Genomic DNA, 16642 nt, shown 5'->3' with positions numbered 1-16642 from the left:
TCTCTTGTTTTCTTACCTACCAAACAGCAACAAAGATTGTGTTGATGGCTGATTTTTATGAATCATTTTTGCAGTTTGTGGGGGTGTTTTTTGCAGTTCGTGGTGGTGATTTTGCTATTTGTTTGGTGAGGTGCAAGAAAGAGACAGAGACGGAGAAAGAGATGAGAGAGAGAGATGTGAGGAGAGACGAGAGAGAATACATATTTTTTTTGATGAATATGGGAAACATCGTAGAAACCCAATGGTATAAGTTATATTTAAGGAAGTAAAAACCTAATGGTATAAGTTATATTTAAGAAAGCGATGATTTTTTGTGGCTTTTTTTAGATTTTTCCTAAATATAAGAAAGGGAATGGGCTATAAAGAATCTACTAGTGCTCTAATACAGACAACTAATGTAGTACTACCAATTTTTTCAACGATCGACGAATTCAATACAAAATTAACGAGCTAGAATTGAAAGATTTGACATGTTTAATTAAATAGGTTAGATTAAGGTTAACCTATATAGTTGTATACTCATATTTCAATACAACCCGAACCCTACATGCAACATTTAAGGTTGCCAATTTTTGACACAATCCACAAACCCAACACAAAACAAGCGAGTCATGAATGAAGAGTGACATATTTAATTAAAGGGGTTGAGTTAAAATTAACATGTATAGTGCATCGACACGATTCAAATTTGACACGTAAACACGAATTGCTACCCCAAACCTAATGCGAGGGCAAATGGGTTCTGCACTTACCCAAATAGGTAAATGAATTTGGGAAACAAATTGCACAGGATCCAGAGATTGAAGTAATGAAAGTTGCCCATGGAGAAGTTTGAAGTAATGACCAAACAATATTATTGCAGACAAGTTAGTTATATGCAGGACCCATCCTCCTCTTGTTCAACTATAAACGATATAAATCTACCTCCTCTAAACATAATTACATCACTATTTCTTGAAACAGTCAGAATAACTAAACAAACGGTTTACCTTAACATTCACTTGGCGGTTTGAACTATTCACCTCAATCCCAAGGCCTCTCTGGAAGCACACCAATACACCATGATTCACATTCAGCTAACCAGAGATTCAACTTCCTTCGCATGGAACCTGCTTCAACCCAATTATTCACAATGGAAAATGCCTATTTACGTCTGCCCATCATGCCATCATATATATGCAAGGACATGGCTGTCATAATGAATGACAGTTGACTCCAAGATACCCACCATTCTTGGTCCTGATGCCGAAAGACAAAATGTGAGAATGCCCACAGAAGCCGGACGGCCAAAGAAGAAAGGTCCCCACACCCATCAACGAAATAATTCTGGGAAGGACCACATTATGAACCTTGCAAAAATGTCAGACTCCAAAAACTCGATATGAGCAGCGCGTCCGATGAATGTGTTCAAGTTCTTGCCATAGGAGGACGTATCAAAGTTGACATCACAGCGCATCAACACTCGATGCTCGGAAGAAGGGGCTCGCATTTGGTCCAAGCAATTATTTAGCATCTCCAGAAATACCTTGCCTTTTTTTGAGGAGTCCCAGGAAGCTGCTTGACAGGATTCAATTCTGGCTGAATGGTACGGAACATAGCCGTCCTGAGAGGCATAATGAATTTTAATAGCATCTTGGTTAGCAGGGAAAACTTGACACTTATGGTGAGCAGAAAATGCGAGGAAGTAGTTCTTTAAGTCTTTCCCATTTACTAAATCAACTAAAACAGTGGTAGTTTTTAATGAAATTTGATGCATCGTCAAAAAATTTTATTTTATTTATTTTTTAAAATTAAGTCAAATGTCAAAACGAACTTTGGGATAAAAAATGCAAAAAAGCAGACTCAGAAGTAAAATAAAAATGCCAAGTCTTACTTAAATCGCTAACTTTATGAAACATTAACAAAACCTATTGACATCCATCAAAAGTTTTATAAATTAATCATAAAATCTTCTAGTGTTTCCATTTGGGTAGATTGAAGACTTCCATGAACTAGTTGCATCATAATCTAGCACTTCTAAAAGTCAGTCTGGGAATCATCAAATACTTTACCAACAAGAAGAATTTATAGAGTGTCCAAGGCTCTCCAGTATGTAAGCTCATGAACATTATTAAAATGATAGAAAGCGGAAGTTGTGGTGCCAGCACAATCCAAACACAAATTAAAAAAATAAAAACCATCGGAAAATTACTGTTAAATGCAATCCAAATGAATTATGTGGGGAAACAAATAATTTGAAGTAAAACTATCCCAAATAAGCCTGTGAAATAATGGGTATACCTGGGGTGAAGATAACAGGATTATATGCCTGAATCTCGCTAGTGTTTTTTGCTGAAATAAGAAGAACAACCGTTTTAGGCTTTGGTCAAACAGTTAAGATTGCAAGAAAAAAAGCATCTCTCAGTTGTTTTGTTTGCAGAAAACATGAAAAAAAAAAATACACACCTACATATGATTAACAAAAAGAGTTTTTCCATTACCTTACACAGTTTGTAGAAGAATGTATTTTGGAAATCAGGATCATCTGTGAAAGTAAGCTGATGAATGCATTGTGTGCCCTTGAGCTTTTTCAAGATCCACAGCCCAGAGTTAAATAAAGAGTTCGAACTATAAAGATACCCCAAGTGCGGCCCAGATATAGAAACATATGTATATAGGTAATTTAGGAAAGGCTCCATGATGCTCTCTGCAAAAAAAAGGCCTAGATTTAGAACCAAACTAGATACCGAGAGAAAAACACAGCATCCAAAGCAATGATCCTACCTGCTAATGCTGTTCTTATAATGATGTTGCCAATAGAATGTCCCACAAAACTAAGCTTAATGTCTCCTAAGGCTCCAGATCTTGAGACTTTATCCATTTTCTTTTTAACAAAAGAAACTACTTCCTGAGCCAGCCTTAGTCCCATTTCTCTGAAATCATCAGTTGTTTTGTCTTCATTTACCTCTGACATAAGAAACTCTGTCTTTGGATCTATCAGAAGCCACTGATTACGAACAAGCCGTAAATCCAGGTGATGCCCCTATATGGTGTTTTGAGTTGAAACAAATAAAATTAATCTGGTGAAATTAACATGAAGTGCAATATACCACGTTTCTGATAATTAATCTGGGATGAAACCAGTGTACTAACGATGTACTGTACCACTTTCCTATGGTACAGTACATCGTCCAAAATGTCCTTGATGAGCACTCTTGGCTTACAAGTGCTACAAACCTCAATAAAGTATCATAAGACATGTATTTATTTCAACTACATAAGCAATCAATTCAAACTAAAAGCAATTTTAGAACCATGACAAACACACATACCTGTGAGAAATATTACTTAGAATATATATTTTTTCATTTTAACAAAAAATGAAACTTGATGCGTGAGGATGGAACAAAAAAACAACTGTATTTATATATTTAAGAGAAGCGGGAGAGCACTACTTGCCTGAAACCCATGCACAAAGACAGCAATCTTCAAAACACGACCACCTTGTTGTCGGCTAGGACCAGATTGCTTGTTCACAGCTGCAGAGCTGGGTCCAGTGAGAGAGCCCAGGGAATCTATCATTCCCAAATGTCTCAAGTATGAATTTTCACTAGTACTGCGGCGCGGAGCATTCATTACGCGTTCTACAATTACAATAGGAATATTTGAAGGATTTCCAAATATGTGCATGTCTTGAATTGAGCGATTGTTGATCTGCATGAAGCAATACAAAGTTATAGAACTCCAATTATGCTGAAAACAAGGACAAGAAAGCAATCCATACAAGAGCAATTCCTCACATTCATCTGTGAAATACTTCGCCTATGAAGCTCAGCACGCATAGCTGCAGCCTGGGCAGGCTGTACAGATAAACAAAATTCCCAGTTAGGGACTCTGAAGGGAAGAATCTATTTGTCCATTGTGAGATTAAACCAATGAAGTACAAATATGAGCACTTACATCATCAGTTAACTTCCACAAACTTGAAACTCTTTTATGTACACCATGGTGGGGAGTCTCGTCACCTCCACTATTTATGTAGTGATGAGGCATCTCAACCTTGGAGTATACCATCCATATTGACCATTCAGGTCTCCGATCCTTAGCCCATGCATCACGAAGATATTCCAATATTTTCCTTTCATTAGCCCTAGAGTGAATTTATAGATCAGCATGTAAACAAGCCCCCCAAAAAAATAAAATAAAATAAAATAACTAAAGGCAATCAATATGTCACAGGCTCAAGACTTCTTCTCATTGACTTGTGCCTAAGGACAGGGATATCAAAAAATTCATCTACAAAGAAGTCCCAAGCTGATTGTTTAATGCTTCAAAGGAACTCAGGTTGCCCCTTGGAACATATCAGTATAAGTATCTTAGTAAAACTACCCTTTGTAATCTAGATATATATTCTCAAAATACATTATGCTTCAAAATTTACCAGTGGACAGGATAAGAAGGAGATGATCTACAGACTCCCAACTCCTCTAACACATACAACACTAGACAACTACAATAACATGATGTTTCCTTTGGATATCCATGGTGAGGATCCTCCTAGGGTGGATTTCCAATCAAAAAACACTGCTCTCAAGGGAACCTTATTCCCAGACAGAGAGTCAAACAAATAGGTCTAGAGACTCAGGTTGGGTCGATTTGCTCTATTTGACCAGGTAAAGAAACAACCCACAGAACCAAGATCAAATAACCTTGAAGAAATACAACAATCATCACAACCAAATACATTGAGAAGGGGGCGCTATCATGAGGTACACGGACATTATAGAATAATCTTACGTCAAACTTCCCCCTCTTAGAGGATTCTAACGAAGCTTGTCTTCACCTCCATGTAACAATCTAAAGGAATATAACAAGTTAAAAAACAAAGCAAAGACATCCACCTCCCAATCATGAGCATCTCTGATAAAGCTTATATATCCACTGATAGGAAACATTGGATGACTCCAAGTACACTGCCATGGAAGCATCCTTCACACAAGCAATACCACACAAATTTGGGAAAATATCCTTAAGGACCTAATCCCCATACCACTTGTCATGTCAGAATTTAACTTTGGAGTCATCTCCCATCTCAAACCTGGTATGACTAGAAAACTCCCTCCAACCCCTCCATATATTTTTCCAAAACTCACCTCATACGACCTACAAAACTCATTAGAACACCACCCGCCCTATGAGCTGTCATATTTAGAATCTACTACGACTCCCTACAAGGCCTCTCTATCAAGCACATAGCACCAGAGCTATTTCTCCAAAAGAGCATGAACCTCATACAATCAAATTTCGTATCCCCAACTCTCCCTCACCAATCAAAGAGCAAACCTTGGACCAGCTTACCAGGTAAAATTTGAACTCATCACCCAGCCCACCCCATAAGAAATCTCGTTGTAGCTTCTCTATGTGATTAGCAATACCAAATAGAAGGGGGAAAAGAAGTCAGAAATATGTTGACAAATTGGACAATGTACTCTTTATTAAGGTAACCTTCCACCCTTAGACAAGTACATACTCTTCCACCGGGCTGAACAATGCTCAATCTTTTCAATAATGCCACCCCAAATGGATTTGGCCCTAAAAGAAGCTTCCAATGGAAGGCCAAGATACTTCATAGGCAAAGAAGACACCATGCATCTTAGAATATTGACCAAACCATCAACATAGGAACCAATTCTGACTTAGGTTAATTTTCAAATCGGAGACATCTTCAAAGCATAAGAATAAGGCACACAGATAGCGAAGATGTTATAAGTGCAAAAATGTAGGGTGTCATCCACAAATAGAAGATGGGAAATATGAATCGCACTAGAGTTCCTAGACCCCACAAAAAAGCCTAAGAGGAAGCCCCCCATCTACAGTAGTTGATAGCATTTTACTTAGAGCCTCCATAACTACGACAAATAGTAATGGAAATAAAGTATCGCCCTATCTTAGTCCATGCAAGCTATTGAAGAAACCAAAGAGAGTGCCATTCATCAAAACAGAAAAGCCACCAAAGAAATACAATGTGCTATCCAATTACAACTTTTCTCCCCAAAACCACACGTCCTAAGTATAATAAAAACTCCCAATTAATATGATCGTAGGCCTTCTCAAGATCCAATTTGTAAAGTACACCTGGCTCACCATATCTGATTCTACTATCCAAAAATTCATTTGTTATAAGAACAGAATCTAGGGTATGCCTACCCCTAACAAACGCATTCTGGGGCTTCAAAATAATCTTCCCTACAACTATTTTCAATCTAGTGGCTAAGACTTTGGCAATTATCTTATCTTCTAGACTCCACTCGCTAGGCTAATTGGTCAAAAATATTTAACATTAATAACCCCGTGTTTCTTTGGAATGAGAGCAATGAAAGTAGCAATGTTAGAATTCTTTAAATTTTAATGTAAGAATACTTGACAATGTCAAGTCTTGAGAGAAGAATTTGATTGATGTAATTGAATCCAAAGTATGGTGCGCTACATATTGCACTATTGCAATACTGTTCATATTCTGTGCAATTTCATTTATTCCATGTCTCAAAAAACATTCACTTTACCCCCATTCATGCTCTTGCCTTGCTTGGCGGCCCTTTTACACCTAGGCTTAATTACCTTAGAGCTGTAAAGCACCTTGAGCCTTTAATGATACTACTGAATGACAGAATTTAAATGGGCTCTCAAAATTAAAATTAATAAAACCAGGCAAAGTCTACATACAATTGTAATGATATGGAGTAAATCTAACCTGTGGAAGTTCAAAAAAGTGTTCCATAAATATGACATTTGATCACCCAATGAATGAAAAGAGTTCAATAAATCACCCCTTGATAAGAAGCGAAGCAATTGCTCACTCCGAAAATCGAGAGTACCATTTGCTTTCTGTTCAAGAATAGAAGAAATTATTAAGCAAACATTTAAAAACAAAAAACAAAAAAAAACAAAACAAAACAAAACAAAACAAAACAAAAAAAAACAAAAAAACAAAAACAAAAACAGAAACAGAAACAAAAAACAAAAAACCAAAAGAACTTGCAAAATAGAATCAACAATACTCTGCTTGATAAAATTAAGTAAGGACCTCAAAACCATTTTGTGGCTTGCCTTGTGCTGAAACTTCTCCATCTACAGCACCCGGATTTGCTTGCACGACAGAATCAAACAACTTCATATCATCCATTTTGGATATAAAATCAGTCAAATCAATAGGTCTGTCAATTGCTCGGCTAAGTTTTAGTAGCTCTTCAAGCAGAGTGTCACGAGCAGTTAATAATGCTTTAACAAGCATGACCTCTTTTAAATCTACAGAAGCCACCTGACCCAATGCCTAGCCAATCACAAATTTCAGCTGTCAATACGTGAAAGACCAGTCTTTAAAGAAGCAGTAGCAAACAATCATAAGTGAATAAAATAAAATGTGCAAGCACCTCCATACTGGCAGATGAAAGTACAGTTCTACAAAATTTGACTATTCAGATTTACTTATAAGTTCCTACTCCTTTTGGCATCGGGCATAAAGCCATAGCTAGTACAACAAGTTTCTACCTTAACAAAGCTTCATCTTTATTTTTTCCCCACCAATATCATACAAACACAACACAGGTGCAGGGTATGATGGTGTTATGTGAAGCTCTTATATCACCTTGGCCATGACTCCTGATCTTATGTGGAGGAGTTCCTAATGATTTCTCATTGGTTTCTAATTACTTTTATTTTATCATGATGATGCAAAATAAACTTCAATTGTAAGGTTTCATCCAAAGTCAAACCTATTGCTTATGCAGATATTACTAATATGCTAAGAACAATAGGACAAAAACTAAATCTACAATGGAGGTTTTGATAAGGGAGAATGCTCCTCAATACTCTTGCCTTGACATGCATGCCCAGCTGGCGTGATTGAGTGAGGAACTTGACCGAGCGATTGAAAAGTTGGACACGGTCATGGGTCATACTAAGACGGGGCTTATTGCTAGCCCAGTGGAGATAGAAGAATTGGGGCTGAAGCCTGGCCCAACTTCTATAGCCTCGTCTAATGCGTTAAGGCTCAATCCCTCGTTGGTGGGTCAAACAAAAGAACCGGATATTAGACATCCGACCCACCCTTTCGTGGAGGTAAAATAGCAGGTCGGGCCTATGCTGTTTCGGGGATGGACTTGAGTACTAGCATGGACAAAGAAAATGCAGTTCTAAACTCCTATGGGGGTGACAATGCTCTTAAGTCTAAGTGCTTCACTGGTGGGTTCTATAGAAGATGCCGTGCAGTTGAGCAATAAGGGAAAAGGAATTATGGAGGTCAAAGGTGGTAGCACTAGTGCCATTGGTGCTCTATCTAAGGTCTTGCCAGAGGATGCCCAACTGCACCAACACATACAATCCTCAAACTCAGATTTTGCCAGTGATCTTGCATAGACGGAAGTGCCCATAACTGGGCTACCGATAGTCAGTTATGTCAGTTTCTCTGTTGATGGTTCTTGTTTTGGAAGTTCATCAAGTTTGGGCAGGACGTCTGCATCTGTATCTGAAGGTGACCCAATCGCAAATGGAAACCTTTTGGGTTCGGGTGGCTTCGAGACAAAAACCATGACCACACTGTTGGACAGCTTTGTTGATGAGGTAATCTCTATTCATTCGGACTCTTCTAATAGGAAGTGGTGGTTAAAAGGGGGAAAGGATCTTGTTGGGAGTGTCTCTGCCTCCGTTGGTGGGTCAAGAGAATAAGGATAAGGAAAGTGGGTTGCTTGCCAAGGTGGGTGATGCAAGTTGTTTGGGTGGAAACTATTGTACTAGTTTGGATGGGCTTGATGTGTGTTGTGCTGAAGGGAATGGTCTGTCAGGCAAAGAACTGGTGCTTTGCACTAGGGAGGAACCCTTTATTTGTGAGCCTCTGGGTTGTTGTCCTCCTAGTGTGTTTGCCAAACCTGAGTATTTAGGGCCAATAGCTTCAAGTTGGGTCTTGCAGAAGGTGAAGGACAACCGCCATTATGCTGGTCTATCACGTGATGAGGTGTTTGAGGGGGAACTAATGGCATTGTTTACAGCCACTAAAGTGAGTAATAACTGCGGAGGATTGGCTTCCAAATCCAAATCTGTCACCAGAAGTAAAAGAGAATTAAAAAGATTGTCCTACGCCATTAAGTATGATTCTACATATGGCAATTCCAGCCGAAGCAAAACGAAGGGGGAGGGGTATCTCGGTTTGTCCATGAAGCCTAAATTGTTATCTTGGAATGTAAGACGGTTAAACGAGGGGGAGAAGCACCTTAGAGTTAGAAATTTGCACAGAGATTCGAAGGCAGATGTTATTTGTCCTCGGGATACTAAGATGGAGCATATGTCATGTAGTATTGTGCGTAGTTTATGGGGATGCAGTCATATAGATTTGCATTGATTAGACTAAGGGAGGCATCCAGTGCTATATTGCTTATGTGGGATAGGAGAGTGGTGGAAAAAATCGAAAAGTGCATGGGTGAATTTTCGGTTGCCATTCTTTAAAAAATGTCAAAGATCAATTTCCTTTGGCTTTTGCGGGTATTTTATGGTCCTAATGCCAATTGTGATAGAAGGCTTTTATGGGATGAATTGGTTGGTTTGCTCAAGTTGGTGGGACTTACCCTGATGCATTGGAGGGGATTTGAATGTCACTCTCATTAGCTGCGGTTTTCTGTTTTGGTGAACGGCACTCCAATGGGTGTTTTTAGTAGCTCCCTTGGCTTTAGACAAGAAAACCTATTGCCTACCTTTTTGTTCGTTATTGTTATGGAGGCGTTAGATAATATGGTTTCTACTATAGTGAATGGGGGTCTTTCATCAGGCTTCTTAGTGGGATATAGGAGTGATGATGCCATCAATATTTCTCACATTTTGTTTGTGAAAGACAGATTTTTTGCGGGGCAAATCCGGATCATCCTTGCAACTTGTGTTGTTTGTTTTTATGCTTTGATGCAGTTACAAGTTTAAGGATTAACCTGGCTAAGTCAAAGTTGGTCCCTATTGGCAATGTCATTAATGTTAAAGGTATGTCCCCAAGAGGTAGCTCAATCGGCTGGGACTCAATGAAGTGGAGGTCACTAGTTCGAATCCCCCTCCCCTCTTTTATGCGGACATGTCAAAAAAAAAAAAAAAAAAAAATTAATGTTGAAGGTTTGTCTAGCATTTTGGGTTGCGGGGTATCTTCTTTGCCTATGAAATACGTAGGTCTTCTATTAAGAGCATCGTTTAAGGCCAAATGTATTTGGGACGACATTATTGAGAAGATCTGCTTGGCAGGACGGAGGAGGATGTACTTGTCAAAGGGTTGGAGTGTTACACTGATTAAAAGCACTTTATCTAATCTGCCTACTTACTTCATATCTCTTTTTCCCCTATCAGTTGGTGTTGCCAATTGCATCAAGAAGTTGCAGGGGATTTTTGGTGGGGTGGTACTAGTGAAGAATTCAAATTCCACTTGGTTAGCTGGCCTAGGGTGAGTACTCTGGTCTCTTAAGTTGGGTTGGGGGTCCAAAATTTACTTGTACCGAGTTCTTTTGGGAAAATGGATTTGGTACTATGCTCATGAGAGAGCGGCCTTATGGAAGGTGGTTGTGGATTCTAAGTATGGAAATGTGTGGAGTGGGTGGCGTTCAAATGAGGTCCATGGGACGTACGGTGTAGGGCTTTAGAAAAATATCAAGAGTTTGGGGGAGCTCTCTAGGCATACTAGAATTGAGGTGGGTGATGGCTCCAAAATTTGGTTATGGCATGACGTGTGGTGTGGGGATCAAGCCCTTAAAGATAGTTTTTCCGAACTAGTTCAATATTGCACATTTTAAGGTAAGTTATCGTGGCAGACCATTTGAAGCTTTCTAGTGCCACTCATCAATGAAATGTTAACTTTATGAGAGCGGCTCACAATTGGGAGATGGATCACCCTACCTCGTTCTTCAATTTGTTGCATTCCTTCATATTGAGACAAGGTGGTGAAGACAAGTTTTGTTGGGTTCCTTCCAAGAGAGGGTTGTTCGACATCAAATTATACTAAAATGTCCTTGTTCCCCCTAATAGTACTCATTTCCCTTGGAGGAGTATTGGGCGTAATAAGGTTCCCTTGAAAGTGGCATTTTTGCTTGATCGGCCTCATTAAGGAAGATTCTTACCATGGATTAATTTAAGGAAGCAGCATGTCATTGTGATTGATTGGTGTTGCATGTGTAAGAAGAGTAGGGAGTCCGTGGATCATCTTCTACTCAATTTTGAGATTGCCTGTGCTATTTGGAACACTATCTTTAACAATGTAGGGCTAGCTTGAGTTATTCCTAGTCGAGTGGTAGACCTGTTTGCTTGTTGGAAAATGCCAAGTGGTAGGCCTCAGATTGATGTCATATAGAAGATGATACCATCTTGCCTAATGTGGTGTCTTTGGGAAAGAAACGGTTGGAGATTTCAAGACCATGAGAGAACATCGGTGGAATTAAAGGCTTTAATCTTTAAGGCACTTTATCATTGGGTTGCTACTGCTTTTGACTTTAATATTTTTAGCTTTCATATTTTTCTAAATCTTTTTTCTTCTTCTAATTAGGTGTCTCTTGTATACATCTAGAGTACCTGGTTTGTGCATTTGCGCTTTTTAATGAATGTTTGATTACTTATAAAAAAAAACTAAAGCTGTACTATAAATACAATTTAAAATAACAAGCACATCAAATCTCATGCACATATATACTGCATAAGCACATCCACCAATATCAGCACAACACATTGATAGCAAACATCTATTGTCATCATGGAATAGATCGACCAAACCCATAATAAACTTGGAAAAATACGCAAAGGACAAAAAAAACATACAAAATGCTAACTGATACGCACGAGCAAAGGCAAGAAGAGATATGTTGCCATGAGCTAGGTAAAGGTTTTAGTCAAATAAATAAAATGTGCGAGAACATACTTGATTCGACCCAGCAAAACTGTCACCAGCATCATCTTTAGCAGTGCCGGAATCACTGAAATAATTCAACTGACCAGGTTACTTCAACAAATAAAGAGTGCATAAGGATTAGTTCAGAACCAAAATGTATAACAGTGAACCATCCAAAAACAAACAAACGGGTAAAAAATGGAATGTGACAGTGACCAGGTTATCTATTTTAGAAACGAGAATACGTGACAAACCTGGGTACCTTCGGTGGGGATGTGGAAGAACCAAATTTCAGTAGACTGGTGTGTATGCTTACATCAACAAGCACAGCATGGAAAGCATCAAAATGAACAGGGCAATAAGAATGCAACCCTACAAGAGCTTTAGGAGGAATTCGAAACTCATGCACAGCAGCAGGAAAAGCATCAAGAAAAGCCCGCATCTCAGACCTATGCAAATGAATTATAATCACCATCAACATTAATTTCCAATTGAATTTCGAGCATAATTAAGCAGGGAAAAAAATCAGACTATTATATACTTTCAACTGACCCTTTTTCTATTGCTGGAACATACATAAGCTCAAACTTCAATATAACCGCCGATGTGGGTGGGCCCTGCAAAATAGCCAAGACATGATTTGAACAGATTCATACTAGAGGCCAAAAGGAACAAGATACAATTAACCAGATATAACAATCAAATACGTCTTTTTCCTTTTCTAATAGAGTGGAGTCAAAGATTTTTCAAAGCTAAGCTTCATGTAGATAAAAACTACTGCTCAGACGAGCAAATGATTGATATCCAAAGATAAAAACTATAACATCCTCAAGAGGGCTGACAGGGGGTTTGGCTAAGTAGGTATCAACATCGCTGCACACAAATTAAGAACTCTTCTCACTAAATGGAGATTAGCCGACTTAAGATGCCGACCTTGATAACAGGGATGCTAGTGCCATTGAGATCATCTATTTGAGGTAGCAAATAGTTGAGGAGAATCCCACCCTCTAATAATTCTCTTATCCCACACAAACACAGAGGAAGGTGCGTGTGTGCGCGCGTGCGCACACACAAACACAGAGGAAGGTGCGTGTGTGCGCGCGTGCGCACACACAAACCTGAAATTATATTTGATTCTTGAAGTGAATCTCATCCTCCATTTTTTATCGCAAATCACACAGAGATTGAAGCACTACCTCATGTCCACCAAGAGATAGATTGAACGAGATCAAGATTGATAAAAGAACATCCTGTCTTGCATACTTGATCCGGAAAGGCTGTGTTGAGAAACTGTTGTCTGTGTCATCAATCCTCCATACTCCATATATATCATCAGAGCCCAGATCAGGAGCTGCAACTCAAACAAATTTTACTACCTCTTAGTCCTTGGCTCATCTAAAAAAAAAACACATAAAAGGGTCCAAAGCTAGCAGAAAATTTTCCATTTAAGTGAAACAAAAATAAGTTCAAGCCTGAACAACAATAGAATGCAAAGTATCTAATACATCAAAATCATTGAAAGTTGTTTAAATTTCTTGAACTACTTGCAAATATTCTGGAGCAGCCATGAACTTCATAATGGGTACGCGGAACTGAATCTCGTGTATCATAGAATCTACATGCTTACATAAAATAAAATACAAAAAATAAAGACACTCTCAGTCAAAATGGAGGAATTAAACAAAATATCTGACAAAGGTGTTGTAATTGAAGTTAGTGTGGCTAGATATGAAATCACATGTCGGCTTTTTAATGATATCAAATGCCATAGTTTCAAGTTTTAATTCAAAGAACGACCACCTTCACAATATAACAGAAGACGCTACAATTGTCTATGTTATGTCAGGTTAATTAATTAGCAATAGCGCTTAATCTTGAATAAACAAAGCCATCGGCCTATTGTATAAACTGAAATGTTCACATTTGAGCCTTAGAAAAAGTTCTTTTGTAACATATACTTGCAATTCAGGTGGGCTTGCAAATCACTCATACACACACCCATATCATAGATGTCTGTATGTATATTCTTTTTTTTCTTCCATTTGATAAGCAATTCACTGAACTAATAAATAAAAAATTTCATAATATCCATGCTCATATTGAAAAAAAGGCGGGGGGAAATCAAAACCAGACATGTAATTAATAAAAGCAGAGAAGAGCTACTATAACTCCTATAGAGCACCTTCATATTGAACAACTCTTGCTGGAGTTCCCAAAGAAGTATACTCACTGTCTTCCCATCTGATGCTAATCTTAATTTGATACCATCTGAACAAACAAAAACCCAATGAGCAAAGGAGTAACCCATCTTAGAAATCTATTTAAGTAAACAAATAAATTAAATATAAGTGAGGAATTAACAAGCACATACCCTTGTTGGAAAAGGTCAAGATTGTGAAACCTATGAATGTAAATGGCAATTTCCTGTACAGTATCCAACATAGTCACCGGCTTAACCCTAGACGGGTGGGGCTTTGCATCAGGCAACCTCTTTGTTGACCAACCCTTCTGATTCAGACCAACGAACCATCCCAAATGCCGAAACATACGTAACCCACTTTTGATAAAACTTGCATCACTTCTTCAAGCAATATTAGTTACAAATATTACCTCCCATCCAAATCTCTGTATTTCCTTTCAAGAGCCCATAATTCTGAACTAAATCAGATGAACAGTTTCAATCCTCAATTCACTGAGACACCAGAATTTCACAACAGACCACAGAAACTCTCTCTCCGCCCTATGAATCTTCTCTTATAAGTTCTCAATCTTCAAAATGATAAGAAACTTCTTGAACTGAAAGGAAGTTTGTGATATAATCAGGTGCAAGTGTGAAAAACCAAGGTACTTATGAGAGTGAAAAAAATTTCAAAAGCTATGTTTTGGTTATTTGAAGAAAGCATGATTTTAATTTATTTCCAAGATTATATACGTCAAATGCAGCTTATCATTACACATTTACGCTAAAACGAAAGTCAAAAGATACATATAGCAATCAAGAAACATTTAACACTCCTTCATTATGCACAATCCACATTATTTTCTGAAAAAATTTTACACTTCTCAATCAGGAAAAACCACCACTTGCACACCCAGCGCTCACAAATTCATGGTGGGTTGGGTTTCTTTAATACATATCTTCGCACATATTCGACTTTCTTTACAAAGAAAAGCCAATAGAAGAAAGGTAGAGGACTACTAAATCCTCCTTATTGACTGCCCTTAAGGCACCCATGCATGCAATTATGGTGCAAAAACCCTCCAAGCCTTGGAGCCCATCAGTGAAATTTTCAGTAAAAGTGGTTGTTGTTCTATCATTCTTATCAGCATTAATCCCACATTACTAACTGCCTCCAATTTAAACTCCAAACCCATCACACAGAATTAACAGCTCAATCATCTGCAACCCAAGTCTCAAACTATTACACATTCAAAATTTTCGCTATTAGATGGCATTCCAATTTTTCCAAAGCTAAAAGGGAAAACAATGCGACAAAGCAATACAAGAATTACGAGAAATACAAACGGTATTAGACAGTAAAACAGACACTTGTTATTATCTGTGGAGCATACCACGTGGAGATCTGCTATTCGTGGGAGAGCTTGAAGCTTTTGTCGCTAGGGTTCGTAGGTTGCTCAGGTTGAGGGTGCAGAGGAGCGAGATTTCTCTTGTGAAAAGGAGAAGGAAAAGGAGCTGTACGATCGTACAAAAATACGCTGGTCTTTTTGTTTACTTTTTAGTCTTTTTCTTTTCGAATGTGTCATTTACGATGATGTCCCTAGCGACAGAGGCCTGTCTGTGTATTCGGTCTGGGGTAAGATCGGGTGTGGGTTTTGGAGCACAGCCAGCTCAAACCCACTGGATGTTATGATTTAAGCGCGTTTCGGCCTTCTCGGGCCGCCAGCAAAAGGAGGCTCCTAACGGACAAGTTTTGGGCCCATCAGAAATGGGCCTGGGGATGATACGGCATTCGGGTTTTTGACAGGAATGAATTTAAGCTATGTTTGCCAGTGTAATGAAATTTGCTTTGAAAAGTGTTTTTTATTTGATGGAAGTTGGGAAGTATTTTAGGTGAGATCCACATAATAAAATCATTTAGTAAAAAATTTAGTATTTAATCTTTTAAAAGAACAAATTATTAAAAATATTTATTTTAAGAAAACACATATTTATATTTTCAAGTGTGAATGTTGACTTTTTTTAAAAAAAAAAATAGAAGTGGTTGTGTAGGCACCTTTGAATTCTTTTTTTTTTTTTTTAATTGCACCTTTGAATTCTTTGAGGATTGCATTGATTCAAACTCTTTTGTGTGGTCAGGTCGAGAGGCCGCATGACCACCTCTATCTTGTTTGGAAATTAGGATTTTCTTGAATTCATTTGAAGTTGACAATATCCTAATTAATTATATATAAGGAGTATTTTTGCAGTTTCAAAAAGTGAAAAGACAAAAATATTCCTCCAATATAATTAACTGTATATTATCCAATTCAAATGCACCGAAGAAAATCATGTTCCCTTGTTTGGTGATCGTGCAGCCACCCTTCACCTTCGTTAAGGGTGTCATAACGCCATCTCTATAATTTTTTTTTTTTTTTTTTCATTTTTTATTTTGTAAGTAACAAGTTAGACCCCACTCTACACCTAAAAAATAAGCATATATTTTCTTAAACTATTTCTATAAGAAGATGTGAAAAGTTTGTGTATTGTCTTTTATTTTTTGAAAAGTAATTTGTTTGGATAACTATGTTTTAAGAAAATATGGC

The 16642-nt window shown here is 38.0% G+C and overlaps 1 protein-coding gene across 1 annotated transcript; it reads right to left on the bottom strand.

Annotated features, from left to right (window-relative positions):
- Nucleotides 1-806: 806 nt before the first annotated feature.
- Nucleotides 807-15577, bottom strand: LOC132183879 (Putative serine esterase family protein). The gene is made up of 16 exons (XM_059597343.2): nucleotides 15452-15577; nucleotides 14250-14674; nucleotides 14061-14146; nucleotides 13075-13229; nucleotides 12431-12495; nucleotides 12133-12327; nucleotides 11909-11963; nucleotides 7064-7309; nucleotides 6731-6864; nucleotides 3940-4129; nucleotides 3780-3839; nucleotides 3439-3693; nucleotides 2764-3022; nucleotides 2481-2686; nucleotides 2281-2331; nucleotides 807-1603 (listed from the first exon to the last, which is right to left on the bottom strand). The coding sequence occupies exons 2-16, from the start codon at nucleotides 14423-14425 to the stop codon at nucleotides 1313-1315; spliced, it is 2424 nt and encodes an 807-aa protein (XP_059453326.2). The 5' UTR covers nucleotides 14426-14674; nucleotides 15452-15577; the 3' UTR covers nucleotides 807-1312.
- Nucleotides 15578-16642: the final 1065 nt, after the last annotated feature.

This window comes from Corylus avellana, chromosome 7 (assembly GCF_965113065.1).
Source record: "Corylus avellana chromosome 7, dhCorAvel1.hap1.2, whole genome shotgun sequence".
In the NCBI taxonomy this organism is placed as follows: Eukaryota; Viridiplantae; Streptophyta; class Magnoliopsida; order Fagales; family Betulaceae; genus Corylus; species Corylus avellana.
Note: the sequence above shows the minus strand (reverse complement) of the source record. Positions and strands in the feature narration are given on the sequence as shown.